General features: G+C 35.4%; 4 protein-coding genes across 6 annotated transcripts; 1 reads left to right on the top strand and 3 right to left on the bottom strand.

Moving 5' to 3' along the window:
- Positions 1 to 670: 670 nt before the first annotated feature.
- LOC140003714 (sister chromatid cohesion 1 protein 3-like) lies at positions 671 to 7,421 on the top strand. Of its 3 annotated transcripts, none has more exons than XM_072075535.1 (14): positions 671 to 959; positions 1,965 to 2,232; positions 2,311 to 2,357; positions 2,446 to 2,495; positions 2,595 to 2,662; positions 2,743 to 3,113; positions 3,203 to 3,320; positions 3,399 to 3,535; positions 3,613 to 4,082; positions 4,425 to 4,464; positions 4,617 to 4,701; positions 4,776 to 4,911; positions 5,279 to 5,410; positions 6,959 to 7,421. In XM_072075535.1, the coding sequence occupies exons 1-13, from the start codon at positions 836 to 838 to the stop codon at positions 5,381 to 5,383; spliced, it is 2,019 nt and encodes a 672-aa protein (XP_071931636.1). In that variant the 5' UTR covers positions 671 to 835; the 3' UTR covers positions 5,384 to 5,410; positions 6,959 to 7,421. The 3 variants fall into 3 exon arrangements, with proteins under 3 accessions (XP_071931636.1, XP_071931635.1, XP_071931637.1); XM_072075534.1 differs by having other exon boundaries at positions 6,922 to 7,421; XM_072075536.1 differs by having other exon boundaries at positions 859 to 959; positions 1,985 to 2,232; positions 6,922 to 7,421.
- A 616-nt stretch (positions 7,422 to 8,037) lies between these two features.
- LOC113732201 (thioredoxin-like protein Clot) lies at positions 8,038 to 10,148 on the bottom strand. The gene is made up of 2 exons (XM_027257858.2): positions 9,933 to 10,148; positions 8,038 to 8,462 (listed from the first exon to the last, which is right to left on the bottom strand). The coding sequence occupies exons 1-2, from the start codon at positions 10,075 to 10,077 to the stop codon at positions 8,209 to 8,211; spliced, it is 399 nt and encodes a 132-aa protein (XP_027113659.1). The 5' UTR covers positions 10,078 to 10,148; the 3' UTR covers positions 8,038 to 8,208.
- Positions 10,149 to 12,365: 2,217 nt separating this feature from the next.
- On the bottom strand, positions 12,366 to 13,383 carry LOC140035578 (uncharacterized). Its single transcript, XM_072076855.1, has 2 exons — positions 13,203 to 13,383; positions 12,366 to 13,078 (listed from the first exon to the last, which is right to left on the bottom strand). The coding sequence occupies exons 1-2, from the start codon at positions 13,381 to 13,383 to the stop codon at positions 12,366 to 12,368; spliced, it is 894 nt and encodes a 297-aa protein (XP_071932956.1).
- Positions 13,384 to 19,164: 5,781 nt separating this feature from the next.
- Positions 19,165 to 20,561, bottom strand: LOC140035271 (uncharacterized). Its single transcript, XM_072075533.1, has 3 exons — positions 20,137 to 20,561; positions 19,869 to 20,021; positions 19,165 to 19,722 (listed from the first exon to the last, which is right to left on the bottom strand). The coding sequence occupies exons 1-3, from the start codon at positions 20,431 to 20,433 to the stop codon at positions 19,525 to 19,527; spliced, it is 648 nt and encodes a 215-aa protein (XP_071931634.1). The 5' UTR covers positions 20,434 to 20,561; the 3' UTR covers positions 19,165 to 19,524.
- Positions 20,562 to 22,337: the final 1,776 nt, after the last annotated feature.

The raw sequence follows: 22,337 nt of genomic DNA, 5'->3' as shown, positions 1-22,337 counted from the left end.
TTTTTGGTATTTTACCCAAAAAATATCATTAAAAATATCATAAACAAATTAAGCACCCTTCAACAAAAGAATAAAATTGAACTGCCGAACCATTATGTATCTTTTATTATTATTATTATTATTATTATTATTTACCTAAAAGCGATTTACAATCAATAATCAAATCAATCTAGTATCTCACCGGAGTTTTAAGTAAATTATTTAGGACATTAAATATCTATCTCAAATCAAAGGTTAAAAAATTTTCTACAAGTTTACAACTAATATATAATGGTTACATATCCTTCTTTCTTATTCCACCACCTAATCAAATCACAATTGTTTTTTTCATTTAAAAATAGGAAAGCAAGAGAGATTTCCCACTTTCTAATTTTTTCTATAGTAATCTGGGCACATTCGCCGGATTTCCAACTCGCCTCTGCGGCGTCGTTTCTCAGACCTGTCCTTTGGACGTCGTGCTAAACAAGCTTCGAGTAAAACGGAGATTTAATAAGTGGCAGATACGTAATTCTATGTAAACTCTGCGTCTCATTATCAAGCCCACACCTCGAAAAAGTCAAATAGTTGTGAAGCACTTCGCGCCATTTCCTCCTTCCCGCCCCTTCCAACGTTAAAACCCTAATCAAAATTCCCAAACTGTCTCCTCAATTTTTCCGAAGCAAAAAAAAAAAAAAAAACAATGAGAAAAAAAGTTTAACTTCCGCCAAGTCACTTGTACTTACCATAATTCCTAAGTATTCTACAACTTTTTTTTAAATCTATTTATTAAGTAAAAAGCAGCAATTTTTTGCAGCAGAAGAGGAAGGAATAAGGAAGAAGCAGAAGACGGAGAAAGATGTTTTATTCACAATCATTTCTGGCAAGAAAAGGGCCCTTAGGGACTGTTTGGTGCGCAGCACATTTACAGCACAAGCTCAAGAAATCTCACTACACCTCCACTAGCATCAAAGATACAGTTGGTCGGTTTTTTTCCTTCCCTGATTTCTTTTTTAATCTTTCTCATTGATGCAAAGATCCATCTCTTTTTCTTTGATTGGGTTTCCTTTGTTTGAATATTGAGAAAAGACTAGATTTTTGTTTTTTCAGATTAGGAACTTTTTTACTTTGCTAATATTGGTAATGCATGATTAACTGATTATCAACTGAAAGATTACTCTTTTTTGATGTTTTTGATTGGGTTTATTATTTTTTTTTGGCTTTTAGAAATCTAAATTACAAAGCTTGTGGGTATGGGGGGTAATTGGTATATTGATAGATCGCAGTTGGTTTGTTTATTCTTGGTTTAAAAGTACCTTTCTTTTTCCTGGCCTACTTGTATTTTGTAGTTTTTTTTGGTAGTACTGGTTGACACTTGTGGGATTATCTAGTTTGTACAAGAGAGATTGCACTACAGCTTGTCGCTAGTTTGCCTACTGCTAATTGCTACTGGTAATTGGCTATTGAAATTTAGTTCAAGCTTCTTAGTGTGTGGCGCTACTTAATTAATGCATAGGAGAATCTCATTCAAATACCAACTGCTTGATGGAAGAATACTTCATTTTTAACTATTTTTTGTAGTTGTCAGTCACTTTTGTTGTGCTTGTGCATTCCTCATTTGTAAATGTGAGGGCATGTCATTATATTGTTTGCCTGAGTCGTGCCCAAGCTTTCACAGAGCAAAATAGTGTCGGTTTCTTTTCCACAATGATTAGGGAATATTGTCCAAATTGGTCACAGATGATACTCTATGCATGTGGTTCTATCAATTGTTTGCATGAAGTATGGTATGCTAATCTGATCTTCAACACATTTTACTGCATGCAGATTTTTCAATTATCAATAAGATTGGATTTTCTTTCTGAAATTCTTTATTGATAAAGTGTATTGCTTGTGCGTTGATAGAAAAAAGATTGTAACAGCATGTGATGCTTTACAGTGTGTTCGTCTAGAGGAGTGATGCTATTTTCTTTGACTTCATTTTCCAGACCTGATTCTGGTTCCTCAGGTTCCTATTGCTCTAAGGATGTCAGGCCATCTTCTACTAGGTGTTGTCCGTATTTATTCCAAGCAAGTTGACTATTTTTATCAAGATTGCAATGTCGCATTGGTGGAAATACTCAAGGCATTTTCTTCTGTAAATACAAATATCAATCTGCCAGAGGGTGCAACTCAAGCACCATATCACTCTATCACTCTGCCTGAAACACTTGCACTTGATAAAATTGACCTGGAAGGTTATTCTGACCTGGAGAGGTAAATCTCTTGTGGAAGTCTATTAGTTGTGTCCATTTGTATCCTGTATCTATTGATTTCTCACGATTTTCACATCAGGTCTGAGGATGATCATCGTGGAAGACGAGAGGAAATCACGCTTGAAGGTGTTTGCTCATACATCTATATCAAGCTTCAATTTTTATTCCTTTTTTTAATGTGAACATGTAGCTTTATAATTTGTTTCATTTGCAGACCAAGAGCCAACAGGAAGAGATCCACACGAACCCACTAGATTCACTGAGGTTCACATTATTACTATCTTTTTTATGGTTTGGTAATAAATTTTTTCTGCGTAGTCATGCATCATGTTATCACTAAGCAGAGTAACTGTCGTGCTGTAGGATATGGGGAGGGGTTCTCCAGATTTGGAAGAGACTACAGTGTCTGGGCTCAAGCCCATGGAGGAAGAGTAGGGACTTAATAGCTCATTGATGTGGATGATGGTAATTTTTGTTGGTAAGTTGATAAGAATTTCTTTTGTTGTTGCAGTTCTCGTCCTTCGGTTCCAGAGGACATTACAGTAGTGATTGGAGATCCTTCTCCCGGCAATCACGGAGGATTGAATGAAAAACCTGGAAAAGATAGTACCACTCAGGAGCTCCCAGATATTGAAATCATGCGTGATGCTGTACATGACTTTCGAATGGAAGATGCTCCTGTATGGCCAGATCAAGGCTATGATGTGGAACTTGACAGAGTGCTGGAGGAGCAGATCATGAAACGTACTGAAGCCAGCAGTCCAGTTGTGGAGGAAATATTGGTTTCTGGAGGTCCTTCTATGCCATTACCTCAAGCTGAAGAACCTCAATCTGTTGCTTCAGAGCAGGCCCATGAAAATTTTAATCTAGACATTCCCTTCGGTGAGTCCAGTCTTTGGATAACATATTTTATTTACGGAATAGGACCTAATGTTCAATTCAGTCAATTTATGCACTTTCTTGTTTTACAGGGCATGCATCACCTGGACTAGCAATTCGATCAACACCTCCAGTTGAGCAGCCAAGAGCAAAGCAGAGAAAAAAAAGGAGCAGGGATTTTTATGATGAACAAACTGTACTGACTAACAAGTATGGTTGATCCTTTTTATCACAGGGTGCCTCTGTAGTCTGCTACTGTTTTTCACATATAGCATGGTGACATTTCAGGTCTATGAAGAAGGCGCTAGAAGATTCCAGTGATTTGCTAAGAAGAAGAAGGGATTGTCCTTCTTCTAATTTGGACATGTGGAAGTCACAGAAGAGATTGAAAAAGGACAGAGTCTTTCTTGAGCCTTTAATAACTGGTAATCCATTTGACTGTTTTTCCTTGAACCATTAATTCCTGTGTGGGAGTAAATTAATTGAAATTTGAAATTTGTAGGATTATCGGCTGACCTGGTTAGCATTTACAAGAAAGAAGTTATTTCTTCGAAACCTCACTTAGTTGGCTCAGAGGAACCTCATCTCCAGCCTAGAGATGCACAAATATCGACACCTAGGGGAGACAATGAAATGGAAATTGAAAATCTTCGCAACTATGAAGGTCCTTCTGGTGGCAATGAGATGTTTAATATCTTGCCTTCCCCTAATAGATTTATTTCATCTCCTACGATGTCCATGGCTTCTCCGATCAGAAGAGGCGAATCCACACCGGCCACTACAAATTTTGGTTCAGAGCAGGATCGGTTAGAAACAACTATTGGCACTGATGTACAGACTACCCCAGATTTAGCAGCATCTAGTGGACTTTTTAGTTCGGACATGGAAACTCCAGCAACTCTTTTAGGCGGGGCACTAGGAGTGGAGAACACTGTTCTTTCTGATATCCCCGAGATGCTAAATTCTGCTGGGGTATGCTATCTAGTCATTCATCTTTGTGATTGTAAATTTTTATTGTAACATTCCTCCCATCTTTTTGATTGAGTGGAAGTGTAAGTATTTTTATATTCCGTACCTTGTGTTCTCCAGTTTATTCTCAAACGTGGTTGTATCTTTCCCTTTTCTCATATTGTTAGCTTGCATTTTGATTATTCCATGCCAATGATACATGATGGTATCATGTTCAAAGTTTGGAACTGATACTACTACTTGAGAAAATGGTTCCCTGTGTGATAGTGTAGCTTTGATCATTTGCAAAATCAGCTATATTTATTGCTGAGGTTTCATCCAACTTGCCTTGTACTCTCATTGCAGGACTTAAGCTTCCTAGAACAAGATGAAAAAACACCTGGTGGTAAGCTGAAAACTTTCGTTCTTGTGATGCTAGTATCTAGTTGTTGTAGGAATCTTGTTTTTTGCACTGCTATTCCCTCTAGAAACCTTTTTTTCATTGATAGTTTCCTTGTGGTCACTTGTACATTGGATGACATATCCATCTGTGAGCAGGGACCCCAAGAACTCCAGAATCAGATCACTTGACAAGAAAACAAATGGGAACTCCAGAGTTTGACAAATTGTCAGCAAGGACAAGGTACCTATTAACAGGGGATTCTATGCTTGTTTTTGATCGAGCTTTTGTATCTTAAATGTCTGTGATTTATGCAGAGCTGTGGCCCAATATTTGAGAAGGCAGTCATCAGTAGCCACCAACTCCGAAGAATTGTCTGGAATTCTCAGCTTGAACTCAATATTGGAAGGCAAGACCAGAAAAATAAGTGCTCGGATGTTTTTTGAAACACTAGTAAGTCATGAAAGTTTCTATTTCTTGTAGATTATAGTGTTTTTCCTATGGTTTTAAGAACATGGAATCATGTCAACTTCACAAATTTGGTCAGGCTTAGACCTGGAACAGAATACCTTATTGTTTGCTTGTTTTTGCATTTTCAGTCATCCATGAAGCTAAAACTCATGGGATTGTTAATTTCTGCGGTATTTGTGCTATGAATTCAATTTCCATGCTTTTACTGTTAATTATTTTCGTAAAAACCTATACATTTGATAATTTATGAGGTAGTAAAGTTACCTACAAGTTATTTCAATTTGAAGTGTCAAAGTCTCTTTGGAGCATATCCTCTGGATTTATGCTTATGACATTAATTCTGTTACAGGTTTTAAAAAATTATGCACTTGTAGACGTTAACCAAGAAGAACCTTATAGTGATATTGCTTTGAAGGTGACTTCAAAACTCATAAAGGAAAAATTTCCGAGCTAATTGTGCCAGGCAGATGTTCATCCACAGGTAACAAATTAAGCAATCCTTCTGACTCTAGGGTTAATGTAGAATTATTCAGACATACTTGTAAGTTCAATTTTTTCCTCATCATTGTTTTTTTTTTCTTTTTTTCCCTTTTAATTATGAATTGTGGGTCTTCAGAGCCAGTTGATTATATTCACTATGGTTCAAGTTCTTTTACTAAAGTTCATTTTTATGAGTTTGAATACTTAAAATTGTGATTCAAGGTTTCAAGCTGTATGAGGTGAACAAGTGAATGAATTTTATATACAACAAAATCGGCTTTTTTTTATTGCAATATTCAAGTAAAATCATTTGACTCTTCTCTTTTAGAATTCAAATGATTGTTAAAGATGATCGGAGTCCCTTTTTATGATGTGTTGATTTTGGTGCATTAGTCTGCAGTTGTGTCATGAAGGCCTATAGTGGGCCTTAGATGACTATTAGTGGGTTCACATTTAGGTCAAAGGCACACAGGAAGAACCATTTTCTTTTCTACTATCCACCCTTTTTTGTCTGCTGTTGCTGATATTGCATATTTGACAGTTTCTTTGAGCTGTACAAAATTTTGAAAACTTAAATTACTGGTTAGGATTTAACCATGCAACTAATGTTCCTTAATTTGCAGTAAATAATTGGACACCACTGCTGTATAACACTTCAGTCCAGATCATTAATTTTGCTCCCACCCATCCTCCCTCCCAGCAAAAGAAGATATGAAAAAGAGAAGCAATGAGTACACTGTTTCCTGCCAACATCCTTTTAGACTTCAAATAGGTAGATATCTGTCAAATTGACCTGTAAATAATTGTAAACAATCACCACGTTTCTCCAGTTTGTTTTCAATGTCATTCCGTCCATGAATTGAATAAAATCAATTTAGATTTGTCCTGAAATTTTTGTGGTCATCTAAGTGTATACATGCGCCTGTCTGATGTGGTCAGTGAATCTAGAGATTCTACCAAGTTTCAATGCTATATAGAATATAAGAAGCAAATCCAGTGTTATTAGGATTATTGATTTTCATCAGAATTTGTCGTAATTTTGAAACTCAACCAGTAAGTAAAGTCCTTATCCTTTTGTAAAGTCGTTGCCTTCTAGAAACTAAGATAGGGAAGTTCAGATGGCTGAGGTTTTCTCAATCATGATTGCTGAACAGTCTTGAACTGACAGTAAAACTTCTGCCAATTTTGCATTCTCTCCTTCCACCATCTTGTAATTAGTTGATAGTTAAAGGCATAAAGCTACTTGGAATCTTGGATTTGTCTTCATGAGGCTGAGCCAATTGGAACTAGCACTCAGAAAGTAGTGATGGTGATATATACTTGATATTGTGTTCAAATATGTGGAGTTTGGAAAGACGTCTTTTTTTTTTTTAGTGGGATTGCCTCCGTATATCTGGCATGCCATTTTGGTGGTCAAACTCTTGTATCAAACTCTTGCTGTCATTGTCTTCCTGTCCATTGCACCTTTGCCTGAATTGATTTTCAGCACCACCTTTTTGTCGATTGTGATAGAGAACTACGAACAAAGCTGGGCTTCTTTGTACGACAGATATTGGATTGTCTCAAGCTGATGAAGCACATTCCTGTGAACTTGATGAAGAGTTTGATACTTGCCCAAAATCTTGGCATGCAGCAGATGTGCAGAGGAAATGAGATGCAATCGGTTGAGTACTGCCAGTCCGAGGGTGAGGATGGTTGCCACAACTAGGCATCTGAAGGAGAGCTTGTATGGGCTGCTTGGCTTGCAACATTTTATGGCTCTGCTATTCTAAGATATTAGCTTGTTGCCTTTGCTGTGTATATTGTCAATAAGTTTTGTCCGAGCTCGTTATTAGGACAAATTTTGTATATATAGGTAATTATGAGAAATTGTGTCCGGTATGGGAAATCCTGTGACGACTTCCAAATTTTCAGAAATTCAGATTCTGGCAGTTACGCAGCCAATCGCTTTTGATTACCTCATGTTATACCCTTTGAAGTTGTACTATTCCAATCTGAGACGTTACTTTTAATTTTCTCGAGTCGTAAAGAGCTTATGTTTCATGTGAATGATGTAATAGCTAAATGGTTCTGTTTGGTCATTAAACATCATTTAGTCTTTTCATGTTTGGTTGTTTTAGTTCTGTAAGGTCAGCCAACTCGGACGACACATTTTGTTTTGGTTCTTTTCATCTTTTGGTTATGTTAATGTTCCTACTCAATCAGATCAGAGAATGGTGACTGCAATTTCTGGTCCATTTTCACTTTTCTGGCTCAAGGGGCACAGCTTGAAGCTCAAATAGTCTGAATGCTGAGAGCAGTCTACAAGGTAGGTTGCTTTGAGTACGTAGATTACAAACGTAAAATTGGATCCAGCCGAATGGAGTATCTGGCGCTGCCTCGCTATTAAGAAAGACCCTACTGCAACAGATTTGCTACTCGGGCTCTTCACTTGAAACAAATTCCTTGCTGGTGGCATTGGACCTGCGTAAATTGAATACAGGTCCTCTGCATGTCTGCAATATATTACATAGACAACTTGCAATTGCACTTGAGCTCTGAATCAAATAATTCCACTGAATTTCACTTCCATTGTTCCTATTTAGATATTATGGTATGCATAGCCCAATTGAATTAATCTTCCACAAAGACTGGTAAACCCTTATTTTATCAGTATTAATCTTGCTGAAGCTAAAGATTAAGTGTTGATCCCAGGCTGTCACTTCAGAGTACAGTAGATTATTGATTTTGGAACATCTGCAAGAGATTGCATAAAGCCTATCTCCCATCAAACTATCATACTTTAGAAAACTATAAGATTTAAGTTGCAGCAACTAAGGCATCAATTTTTTGTTCGATATGAGCCTCGTGATCTTCAAGACGACCTTTTATTGCATCATTTTCCCAACGGACTAGCGTAGGAACTCCTCTAAGCTTGAATGTTGAGTCCACCCTCCAGGGATGCTGAGGATTTCTCCAAGTTGGTCTATCTCCAACGTAAGCTCTCAAAAGTGCTATGTCATCTGATGACACTTCCAGCTTCTTGTATATCACGGGCTCAGCCCTCACACAATCTGCGAAAAGAAGAAAAGAATTAGTATGTACTACTAATAAAATACAGAAGATTGCAAGGGGGATTAAAGAGAGAAGCTAACTGATAAATAGGTGGGTTGTTTTTCTTTATCACGGACTAGCATAGTATGTACTACTTGTACGCAGAGAAAATATCAATTGAATTCAAGGAGGAAATGAGAAGAGGCCAAAAGGCTGTTGTAAGGGAGCAAGACCAATGCAGCAATAGGCTTTGGTGATTTTGCTAAGAACAAAACAGCTTACTGATTTCTGAAATTGAACAGGAACGTGTAAACATCAATAATGTACATTAGTGAATATACCCATAGATAATATTGTATGCATTTCTGGCAAATAGATTGCTTGGACAAACATGATAGGGTATAAAACCCAAGAAATCTGCTGACAACCTAAATGGATGGAACAAATTACGTAATAGGTCTCCAAACAAATGCAGGAAGGTTTTAGCATGCCAACAAATGTGGAACAAAACTGTTGGTGAGTAAATGAAGCCAGAAACTTCAATGAGACAGTAATATAATGGATGATATCTTAAAGGCTGATCTTGGAGCTTGATCTCTGTCAATGTCCCCCCATTCATAGATTCCTATGCAGGCTGGATCTACTCCATGAATTATGGCTATACCTTCAAAAAATTATAACCAAGAAGGCAGCGATGAAACTCATTATGGCTATACCTTCATCAATAGAATGATGAAGATTTTTTCTAGCAGCATTTCATTGTCTTTCCAATCCTTAAGTGGGAAAGTTGAGTTAAATCGACATAGCTGCTAGACAGCCCTCCAACTAAAACGGCACTAAGCCAAGCACTTCAAAAAAAGGAGCAAGCATCCATACAGTATTAACAGACAGCAACATATTTTGATATTTCAGTTGCTAAATCATCAGGAACCAACTTAAGATTACTACATAAGAGATAACTAACTAGGCATTTTGATAGTGAAGAAACCATGTTGAATCAAGTCAGAGGCTGCTTCCAAAGCAATGCACTTCAGGTCTATACAGTTTCAAATCCACAATTAGTTTTTAAAACTCCAAAAGCTACCTCATTTTGGGATTTTAGTTTCCATTTAGCAATTTGCAGGAACTGGACCATAGAGCAAGGTCATATCACAAGTCACAACTGCACTATATTTATCCCTAAAGAAAATCAAATCAATTCCACAGCACCAAAACTAGATCATCCCTTTCCCTCACTTGCAACAATTGACTGATTTTCTACAAATTGCACCACTACATAAAACTGCCCTCCGAAAATACTGCTCAAACTTAAAAAAGAATTGGAAACCAAGAAGAAAACAACAGAAAAAGGAATACATGCCAAAAACAAAAAAAAAAAAAGCCAAAACTGCAAAATTAGACAACGTAATAAACCATAAGCAGGAAAGACCAAATAATTTTGACATGCGAAGTAAAGAAGAGATTTTCTTGGGGTTTGGTTTCAATTTTACCAGGGCACCAGGAAAGAGAGGTGGCAGGGTCTTTATCAGCCAAGAAAAGGATGAGATTGGCTTTGTAATTTGGGGCTTCTGCTTTGAACTTGTCAAACACCCCATCAAAGTTTGATAAGGTGGCATCCAACACCTTCATTGGCATTTTTTTTACGGTCAATTGCTTTGCCCAAAAGCTTTCACCGTGTGTCGTGTGTTGTGTGTGTGCGTGTGTTCTATGTGGGTTTTTAAGGATTTTTGAGGAGTTTTTTTTTTTTTTCTAAAATAACACTCTTTATAAAAAAAAATATTCCCAATATGATTCATTCTAAAATTTTATTCCCATAATGATGTTATTATTGCCACCTAATTATCCTGATTGCCACGCAGAATAACAAGAAAGGAAAGTTTGATCTAGTTTATAGTTTCCAACATGAACTAAAATTTTAATATTTTTTAATCATAGAGGCACAATAAGATTGCATAACTTTGATAATTTTCTTATAATTATTTAAAATAAATTCTACCATTATTGACCTTACTATGATTGGTTTTTACATTTTTCTTGAAATGTATCAAACCTATTGCATATATTTTTTCAAAAAAAATTGAAAAATTAAAAAATTGCAACAATAATTGTAAGCAATAACAAGAAAAAGTTACAAAAACTTCAAGATTATCATATTTGTTTATATTATCCTTCTTACTCCTTGAAAGGAACTTTTACAAGATGTAATAAAACTGAAATTTTCAAATTTTCAATTGCAAACAAAAAACTGCTAGATTATTATATAAGTAATCAACTAGCATAAAAGACAATGACATCCTACTACTTGAAAAAAAGTCATGTTGTAAAGGGAAAACTAACAAAAATGAACTTTTTATTAAACTTAAAAAATGCAGTAAAAGTCTCAACATCCATATCTTATGCAAAGAACTAAAAAACAAGGTATTATGAACTAAAAAAAAACTTAGTCACGGTATAATTACAATAAATTTGCAATTGAAAAATGTGTCTTATTATCATTGCCAATTGCAAGCAAATTTGAAATATTTAAGCCAGCACTCTTGAAGCTTCCTTAAGTGCTCGCAAAGATGGAATGAATATAAGAATGTCATTAGACAATCAACTAATCATATGTTCAGGCACTTTAATAATGCTAAGTTCAGGCATATCATTGATCCTATTTCCAGAATGGTAAGCTCTATTTGATCACTGCAAGTCACATATGGAGAATGAGAAAAACAAAAAGATATCACAAGTTAGAAGTAAAATAATAGAAAACTAAAAGCCAAAAAACGTGTTTGGATGTATTATGCTTAAATTGCAGGCTAAGAGTCAAGAGATATGATAACTTCAAGCTTCAGCAATCAAAAGTAATCACTTCTCACCACTTTTCTTGAATAAGAAAATCCAAGAAAAAAAATTGATTGTTTGCCTAACTTGCAAGGCTGTCATAGACACATTTAAAAAAATTCAGGGTCTAATTTACGTGAAAATTAAGCAGAAGGCAGCCACTTGTATATAACTATATATTCTAGGATTAGCAAACTCAAATTTCAAAATCAAAACTTGTTTGGACAATCCTGAAAAATTATGAGATATCAAATAGCACAGGTTTTGGATTTTAGTAATCAATATTCTCTTAGACAATGTGCATCAACCATTACCAACATGATTGTTTTCTTCCAAAATCAGTTCATGTGAGATTAACCACATGAAAAAAACACTTCAAGCATAGCATAAAAACTATTGGTTTCCTGGAAAGAGTCAACAAGAAGCTTAAATAATGCATTTAAAATATAGAATTTGTTGCCAATTACTCCCAATAAGTGCAACACAGGAATTTGACTGTGATAGAACATCATGGATGCAAGTTCCTACAAAAACAAAATTCTTATCACTTAGCCAATACTACCTCAATAATATCAGCTTATGACTCTTGAAAAAAAAGAGAAACTACTAAGAATTTAGGTTGCATACGTTGCTTTATTTATAGAGCATCTGCGTTTATTGTGTCCCTTTTGTTCGCACAATCTACATGTTCCTTTGGTTTGACCTTCTCTAGCATCCATTTCATTGTGCAACCGTGTTGATTTTGGGCGACCCTTGGTATTTCTTTTCATCGCGTCACGAGGAATAAGCACCACGTCCTCTCCAGGAGGCCAATAAGATTTGTCAAGTATTGGATTAAAAAGTTGAGCCCAAGTTCTCCCATAGGTAGATAGTGAGTATCAATTCTGAATCAAGGTTTTGTAATCCAGGGTACAATATTGGCATGCAGCAATTACATGGGAACAGGGGAATGCAAATATTTGCCACTTTTGACAGGAACAATAATATGTTTTTCATTTAACTTGACAACTTGGACACGACCACCTTTTCTTTTATTTATAGGTGATCGACCAGTTTTAATGCTGAATGAACCAATGGGTCGGTTAAGTAGGACTACTTCATGACCTCCTGCCTTGATCCCATAAGAACAAGCTTTTTCCATCTACAAAAGGAGTGAAAGATTGGCCGCAAACACTTCTTTGAACTGCTAATTGCCTTCTAATGGCAAAATAGCTGTTGACACAATAGAAGTAAGTTGCACCAAAACTGTTATCCTTCAACACACTGGTAAATACCTCTGATAAATTTGTTGTCATTATACCATATCTTTTGCCACCATCATGTGCTAAAGCCCACTTCTCAACTGGCAAATCATCTAGCCATTTTCGAGCTTTCGGATTTATCTTGCCAATTGTTTCCATCTTTCTCTGAAATTTGAAAACCTGATTTTCATTTGCAGCTGCAACTAGAAGGTGTTTCAATATTTTGTCATGAAATTTAGTATTAAAATTACTTGCTAGATGGCGGATGCAAAAACAATGGTAGGCAAATGGTTCAATCCACTTTGATCCTATCTGACTCATTGTGGTAATAATACCTGGATGATGGTCAGATATCACACAGAGGCCCCTTCGTTGAGTGACAAATTCTCTTATGCATGCCATAAACCAACCCCAACTATCATTGTTCTCACTGTCCATAATTGAAAAGGCAAGTGGAAATAGTTGATTGTTTGCATCTACTGAAACTGCAATAAGTATGGCTCCTTTATATTTCCCATACAAGAATGTACCATCTATACTTATCACAGGATGGCAATGCTTAAAGCCTTCTATTGAAGCACCAAAGGCCCAAAAAAAGAAGCACCTTTGAGTTCTTTGACGTTCTCCGAGTGTTTAATCTAACTGTGTGCGTGTGTTCTTGATCCTTTGAGTGAAAAAAAAAAAAAGAAGCACCAAAGGCCCAAAATACACCATTAAATATTTCTCGTGATGGGCTAGTATATGTAGTGTCCTTATCCCAATGCACAACTATTCCAGGATTTTTCATCTTGAGAATTTCCATGTACCTTGGAAGTAACTTGTAAGATTCTACCCAATCACCCAAAAGCTCAACAATAGCCTTTTGCTTTGCCATCCGTGCTTTCTTCTTAGAAATGTTATAGCTGAATTTATCTGAAATTTCGACTTCAATTGCTAACAGTGTAATTGACATCTGAGCCTTCACTAGTGCTTTGATTTGATGGGCAATGAAGCTGGAATCTAATTGAAGATGATCTCGGTTTAGGATAGGATTCACACAAGTATGAGGGCCTTCATATTTTCGTATTTCAAAGAACCAAGTTCCTTTGGGAATTGAAACACGTAACTTCCATAGACATTGTGGTGCTTCTTTACATTTAAGCACCCATAGAGTAGGTGTAGAATTTGTTGATGCACCCTAATAGAATATGATTTCACTGCATTTTGTAAGGCTTCTTTGGTTGTAAACCTTTGGCCAACATACAACTCCCCATTATCAGAGAGGTTTGTAGATTGTCGATAAGAAGTTAATTCATCAACTGTTGCGCTTTTACCTGTTCCACATTTCACCCATAGAGTGTGCAAAATCGAAAAATTCCGATTTACCGACCGAATTCGAATTCAATTCAGATTTTTGAATTCTGTAATTCAGAATGGAAATTGAAATATCCGATTTCGAATTAGACGAAATCGGGTGGCATTCGGTAGTGATATTTTTCAAATCGAAAATTTCGATTTCGAATTCATAATTCAAAATTGAAATCTAAATCGGAATTCGGAATTCCTATTTCGATTTCAAATCCGTTTTTCACATATATAATATGTATATATTATAACATTTATATTATAATAATAATTTTTATATTCTTGAATTGGTGATTCGGAATTCCTATTTCGATTTCAATTTCATTTTCACATATATATATATATATAATATTTTTTTATACATTTGTAATATAACATTTATATAATAATAATAATAAATTTTATATTCATTAATTCGGTGAAATAGGAATTTATCGAATTCCGAATTGAATTCGAAAGGAATTCGAATTCGGAGTTGATAAATTCGAAATCAAAATTGGTCGAAAATTCTGATACCAAAAATCCGAAAAATTCCGATTTCAAAGTTTCGAATTACCGATTTTGATTCTGATTCACACCCCTATCCACATTGATGAACTCTAGAGCTGGTGCCTCTTCATATGATATGAACTCTTCAGCAATTTCTTCTTGTTCTGCCTCATCTTCATAGTTTGACCCATCATTATTAATATTAGTGCCATCCAAAAGAAAATTATGTGGTTCAGCTAAGACAATTTCTTCAACAGTACATGTATAATTAACTTCGGATAAAATATTACCCGTCACATGTACTTGTTCTATTCTTGCCTCAGTGGACTGTTGCTGCTCCAAAGTACTTCTACTAATTTGATTATGTGATGAAAACATCTCCCCAGCTGGCTGCTGATCTTTAGGTCTCAACAATATGTCACAATTTGTTTGAATGTCCTCTTTTGATAAATTTTCTTGGGTGAGTAATTATGTGAAAGAGCCACTGCAAAAACCTTGCTGATCACTAGCGATAGAAGTTATTTCCCAATAAAATTCCAAACAATGAATCCTAGGTTGTTTTGCAACATCGAGAACTATACTCAAAGTATCATGATCTTCAACAAGCAATGGTATATAATCCTTGTAGGTACTTGGATATCTACAAATAATTTTGATCTTAACTTGATGTTTTTCATAACCAGTGATAACATATATCTTGTCCATGAGTTCATGGTATTTTATTTGATAACTTACTCGAATGGCTTTTGGAGCAGCACCCTCGTAACTAAGACCATGTGTGCCTGTTGTCATCCTACCATTCTAATAAAAAAATATAGTAACATTTCCTCCAACCATTGCTACAAAATTTAGTAACACTGCCTACACAAAATTAAAAAAATCATTAATTAAGCAAATATTGTCATGCTATCTATAACACAAGCCACCGATTGACGTTGAATAAATGTGCCAAAATATTTTAAGTATACGAGATTATTTGATCATGTGATAGAGAGGCACTATAACTGAACATGCTCATATATGTGGTGGAAATCAAACATATTGAGCACGAATCTATGTTGTTGTGTAGTTTTTCTTCTAAACATTTTATCAAACACATGGTGTGAGAAATCATTTGTTATACCATTAATATTCAAAATTTTTTTGAGCGCTATAGCAATGTTCCAAAAACTGCAAAATAGAAAAGATGAGAGAATAATCTTTGTTTACCTTGATATTATCAAGGATGATAATGAAGTTTTACATACTGTTAATATAAATACTGACTTCTCAAAATGACGTTTGACAAGGAAAAGACAACGAAAGGAAAAAAAAATACTTGAGGAAGATATTAGATGGAAAAAAGAAATAGAGTGTGCCTCTATTTCCACATGTGCAACCTATGTGGCAAAAAAAAAATCATAAATTTTAAAATTAGGTTACTTTGGGTATATGTTTTAGAAGGAGAGTTATTTTGACAATAAACTCGATTTTTGAGAATCCTAAGGATGATTGTTATTTATGAGGCCATATTTCCACATTTATGCAACTTTATTTGTTTCCCTTGCCAGCAAAGTTTCGTGCCAACCCTCAATTTAGTCTGTTGTGTTTCACTCTTTTTTTTTTCTCCCCTTTTTCCTAGGAAATTACTTCTTAGTTCTTGTATAAGTTTCATTTTAATTTTAGACAATTTAGTTAAACCACTTCCTGGAAAATTTCTGGTTTCAATTGTTATTTTTAGGAGTTTTTTGCAGAAAAGTGTACATGCATGTGAGCTAAAAAGATGATTGGAAAATCAATTCACACAAAACATAAAAATTTTCTGCAAAAAACACAATCTAAAATGTTGCATGGCATAAAATTATGTTGGAGTAAAAGAATCTAATCCTACCTAGAAGAACGAATCTAATACAAACGGTACAGTGTTATGGAATATGGATTGCTCAAGAGCAAACATGTAATCAATGACTAGATCAACTAAGAACGTTAATCAGTCTCTTTTTCTGTGCTGGGGCACAAATAGATTTATGAAATTAATAAACGTGCAAGTTTATCTTGATGGGCAGTTTAGTGGTGATGAGCCTGTAAAATAGATTTATGAAAAGGATTTTTTGTGTGTTTGGATAGTGAATTATTTACACAAATTTATCTATTTGCGTTATAAATTCAAATTTTGTATAGTTGTCATTCATAAAAAATTTACAGTGTATACACTATCAGTGTAGAAAAGATTAATATTTTTTGTATTACATATATTATATCCAAAAAGTGTTATAGTATTTTTTTAAAAAAAATTATTCTAAATAATCACATATTTAGAGTTATAAATAGGGGTGCAAATGAATCGAGCCGTTCACGACTCGAGCCGGCTTGCAAGCAGCTCGATTCAAACTCGACTCGAGCTCGAGCTGGTCGAGTCAAAGTTGAGCTCGAGTTCAAAATATTAAACTCGTTAAACTCTCGAGCTCGAGTAAATATATATATATATATATTTATTTATTTATTTATTTTTATTTTAATAGTAAAATTACATAAATATCCTTAATATTTTATTATTTATTAAGAAAAAATAAAATAATTATTTTTATTTTTTTCGAGCTCGAGCTCGGATCGAATCGAGTTGAGCTCGCTTCAAAATTGCCAGCTCGTCGAGCTCGAGTTCGATGAAAGTAAATCAAGGCTCAACTCGATAAGGCCAAAATTCGATTCGATTTGACTCGTTTGCAACCTTAGTTATAAACAAGTCGAGTCGACTAGACTTTGCCTTTTGAGCTTGACTCGATTACCTTATGAGCCTAAAATAGTACTCCATTCGAACTTGAATCGCTAAGAAAATATCGAGTTCAAATGAACTCAAAAAATGAGTCAAACTCGACCTCATACGAGCCAAGTCGAGTTGAGCTAACGAATAGTTCGATTGATTTAACCGCTCTACTCCTACGAGCTAAGTCGAGTTGAGCTAATGAATAATTCGATTGGTTTAACCGCTCTACTCCCATCCCAAATAATCTCCTCCAGTGTTTGTTCATTCCCAAGTGTTCAACCATTATTTTCAACCCAACATACAAGAGGTTAGGACGGAGAATCTAGCCATTCTTTTGACTGTACTTTCTGTCGCTGCTGCCCAGACTTCCCGCTTGTTAACCATTATTTGTTAATTCCCACTCGTTTTTGGGCTGTGCCAATATAAAACTAGTGGTTACAATCCAAAAAATGAGTCGATGGCTATTTATGCCTATTAGAACAATCGCCACCAATTAGAAACACTGAGCAATGTTCTATGGCCGGTAATGGACGGTTAGCAATTGTCAATGGTTGACAAACGGGGAAATTGTTGGCAGTGAGCTCCAAAACGTGCCCCTTGTGAAGAACACCTTGCTTTGGTCAACACTTGAATCCATGAGAGTTTTCTAGAAATTGCCACAGAAGCCACATTTTTCGCCTGTTGGAACAGCGTAAAGAAGTTCGCGAGAAGTATTAGACATAGGTTATATGGTTATCTTTTCTAGTGTGGTAGAGAGAACCTCGAGGCTGCAATTTGATGATCCCAAAAGCACATCTTGGAAACGCGTTGTGGAATTAGAAAGCCATGGGTTTGATGTTCGGGAAGCAGGAAAGGCTTCAAGACCAGATTGAGCAACTTCATGGTGAAATCTAAAAGCAACAAACCTTAAGTAGTAGTCTAGATTTGACGAAGGGGAAGAGATTAACAAGCAACAATTTACTTGCAGTCAATTTCAGAGGACTACAAAGGAAAGATCTATGCGAAAAATAACGCATTCAGTTCTCAATCATATCTCACAAGCAACAATTTTGCTCTGTTAAATCACCAATGCTAACAAAACAAAGACGAGATGCGCACATGAAAAGCCACACACAAGGGACGTCCAAAGAGATGGCAAGGGCCAAAAAAAAAAAAATATGGAGGAACCAAAAAAATTCTGAAAATTTCTATGGCATGAATTTACAACATAACTACCCTGAGGTTTATCACTATTGTAAGCATCACCCCTCGAGTTCAGAGATCAAATTCCTCTTGCCAATACAACCACATACAAGGGGATACAGGAAATTACTGCAGGGAGCATGTCAAACTAAAAGAGTAACAGAAATAGTTCCCTAACATATTTCAATATTATATCTTGAATATGAAATTTATCATTAAGTGACACAAATAAACATTAACAAAGTTCTACCATCCATCCGAACACCTGACAAGTCTCACAATTTCAAACTCCAATAGCCTCTTCATTCATGAAGCAGCACTAGTAATATAACGCCTGAAAGTTGTAACCAGACAGAAATGCCAAAACCAGCTAACAACAAAAGTAACAGTCATCGATTGGGAAGTACTTCACTCTTTTTGCATTAGTAAGTGAAATCAAGCTAATGTTTGCTTATGTTAACATAAAGCTCTCAAACAAACACAGCCAAGCAAATTTAGCATACATCCCAAGTCCAAACTAACATAATATTCTAGCTAATGAGACTCACTTATCCCACTTAAGACATATACTACATGATAAAAGGGCAAAATAGAGGGTAACACAAGTTAAACCTCAGTAGCCTTAAAAAGTACATATCCAAAAACCAAAAGATACACCCACGCCATACTAGTGCTATCGGAATGTATGCTCTAGTGAAGGGTGTAATACATCTATTTGAACCCAAGAATCTATCAGTAAAAGTTAAAAAAGCATTTTCGCTGAATGTGCTGCAATTTCTCGAGAACTTTGTTGCAATTGCTCTGTTGATATTTTAGCAAACACAGAGGTACTAAGATTGTTTTCTGTGCAATCTTTCATTGGCTCTGCCAAAATAGAACCTACTGCAAATTGGAAAGTAACAAATTTCAAGATCCAGACCTTTACTCACGTAAATACCACCATAGTAACACCATTTGCATACAACTCCATAGTTGGGTAATTGGAGACTTTCATTGAACTCTAAAACTAGACAGAAGACATGGCTTAAGAGAGCACCCAAAGGGCTACAGTTAGCTGCTATCTGATGACTTAAAGTACTTCCCTGACTGAGCAAGACAATGACATGAGAGATACTGTACTCATATTAAAGATAAAACACAAACATGCATACAAAGACAACCACTACACGAACACTCGATGTGTACACTTGAAAATGTAGAGAAACACATAGACAAAGGAGCTGAGGTCGCACATTCCAATTCCCCATTATCATTAATCTAGAATTCTTTAAGTCTGACGAGCATGACCTCTCTCTCCTCCTCCTCGTCCAAACCGGGAGGATCAAACACCTTAGCTTGAAAAGTCTTGATGTCATCAGTTTCAGCCTCTCGAGCTTGGAAGGTAATGAGAAAGATTTCCCCATTACAAGAGTATGAAACTACCCTCTCAATACCTTGGAACTCGTATGGTACCCCCTGCAGCAATGCAACAACTCTTGTAAACTAGACTCTAAGATGCCCCACAAAATTCAGCAAGTAGACGGAACAAATTTAGAAGCAATTGGATAATTAACAAAAGAATTGGGAACAGCGAGAGGATGCCAGCAGCAAATAGATCAAACCTTGCTCTCTCTGTTGTCACTGTTGAATTGGGCAAGTGCCAACTGAGACATTTCAATAGCATCTGTTCGAAGTTGGCAAGGTTCCTTAAACTCGGGTCGAGGGACGTACACAGCTGCGAAACAAAGACCCGGATAAACATCCACGTCAAAACCCTGCCAGAAAACAAAAAAAAGAAAGAGAAGAATATAAACCAATACAGTCCATGACTATGGGATTCCAGGAAAAGAGAATATGACAGGAGAAACCACTAATAATTTAAACACTAACATCGCTCTCTTTTAGCTGCCTGATGTAGTTGTGGATTAGGTCCAGATCCGCCAGCTTGTTAGTGGGATATTGGCGGAAATCAGCGTAAGGATCCTTGCGCCGAGCGCGTTGCATTTTTCTGTAATTCCTCATAATTTTCTTATGCCTGTTATCCTTCTTGAGACCCAGCACCTTTCGGCTGCTGCCACTCTCACCAACTGCTTTGGGTGGCGCTTCCGCCCCTGATTTCTCAGGTTTCCTGCGGTCGTCGCTCGTAGAAGAGATCGCCTTCTCACGTTTCCCACTGCGCCTGGTCATCTTGTTCCAGAAGCCACAAACCCTAATTTCTTGTACCCAGAACTACAAGGTGGATTTTGATCGACTTTGATGTCAAAACAAGCGTTCCTAAATCCTACGGAGCGATTAGACCTATCGACTCTATCCTCTTGGTTTTTATACACACTAAAATCGAGAGATACGGGTCTAAAATGTATTGGGTCAGCTATTACCGGTTCAACCCATTTACACCGCCAACCTGATCGCTAGAAAATTCTCACCAGCAAATCGCTCGATTTGTCCCTTACTTTTAAACTAGCAGAAGAACTATACTCATGTAATTTATGGATTTTTTGTTTTGTATAATGAATGCAACTAAGCTGGTATAATTATTAAATATATAAAATAAATAGGGTATCAAATCTTTAGGGCTAATAAATGGAACTGCGGTATAATGTCATAATAAAAAAGAATGAAGGCATAATAATGAAGGCATAAATCCTAATTTCTTGTACCCAGAACTCAAAAGGTGGATTTTGATCGACTTTGATGTCAAAACAAGCGTTTCGACTATTAGATCGCAACGGATCTTCTGTACCACACTCTGTATCACACTTTATCTCACTTTTTATTATATTGCTATTTCTCCTATATAAACATCATGTTTTAGCTCTTTTTTGTTTCCTTAAGATCCAATAACTATTAATTGAGTAATACACAAAATTTAACAAACTCAAAAAATCAAAATACATAAAAAATGAGACTTTTTATGAATTTTTTGCTATATTTTTTAATTTTCTATTATATATTGATTTTTTGAAATTGCTGTATTTAACAAACTCAAAAAATCAAAATACATAAAAAATGAGACTTTTTATGAATTTTTTGCTATATTTTTTAATTTTCTATTATATATTGATTTTTTGAAATTGTTGTATTTATTTTTTACTCAATTAATAGTTATTGGATCTTAAGGAAACAAAAAAGAGCTAAAACATGATGTTTATGTAGGAGAAATAACAATATAATAAAAAGTGAAACAGAATGTGGCACAAAGTGTGGGACAGAAGATCCGTTGCGCTATTCGACTTACGACACAAGATATGTTGTCGTGTCAAATTGGTCAGGAATGGAATAAAAGTTAGTTACCAAATCGGAACGAAATTGGACATTTTAAAACTTTTAAAAGTGTATATATATATATATATTATTGTGTACCACAATATATAAATAAATACAATATTATTTTGATTTGAAATATATCTCCGTGCATAGCACGGGTCAAAATGTTAGTTTTCTCAATACAAGAGAGTATAAATCTTATAGAATCAATAGGTACTAATTCATGAGATTTTGTGAAATCTAAAACAACAAGGAGTAAACAATTTAGGGTTATGGTTATGCTTGTAACTCTCAAAAATAATGTCTGAATCAGAAGAATAGAAGCTCTTTTTTTTTTTCAAAAAAAAAATTTCATTGCTCTGTAAACAATTATTATTATTTTTATTATATATGATGAGTCCTAATGCTTTCAAGTGTATGCATAATGCATCCTATGGTCTTAGTTTATGTACTTCCTATTATACCCTCCTTTTTTTATTTATACAATTTCATGTACGTTGGCAATTATTAATATAAAAACCATATTAAATAGAAAAAAGTTCGTAACCATCTATTTTAAGGCTTTCTAATCAAAAAAGAAAAGACAAAATTTAATTAGACAAAAACAAGCCCCCCTTTTTTTTTCTCCTTCGGATAATATAATCACCCCAAAGTTACATGGGCTGTTAAGTTTGCATTAATTCGACTAAACTACAGATGTTCGTATAAACTGACAACAAATAAAAAAAATTTTCAATCAAAGTTTTCTCCAATTTTTCTTTTGTGATATGTACATTGACTGACAGATTATTTTCTACCAGGAACTTTGAATTTTCTCATCACAT

Source organism: Coffea arabica, chromosome 2c (assembly GCF_036785885.1).
Source record: "Coffea arabica cultivar ET-39 chromosome 2c, Coffea Arabica ET-39 HiFi, whole genome shotgun sequence".
Taxonomy (NCBI): domain Eukaryota; kingdom Viridiplantae; phylum Streptophyta; class Magnoliopsida; order Gentianales; family Rubiaceae; genus Coffea; species Coffea arabica.
Note: the sequence above shows the minus strand (reverse complement) of the source record. Positions and strands in the feature narration are given on the sequence as shown.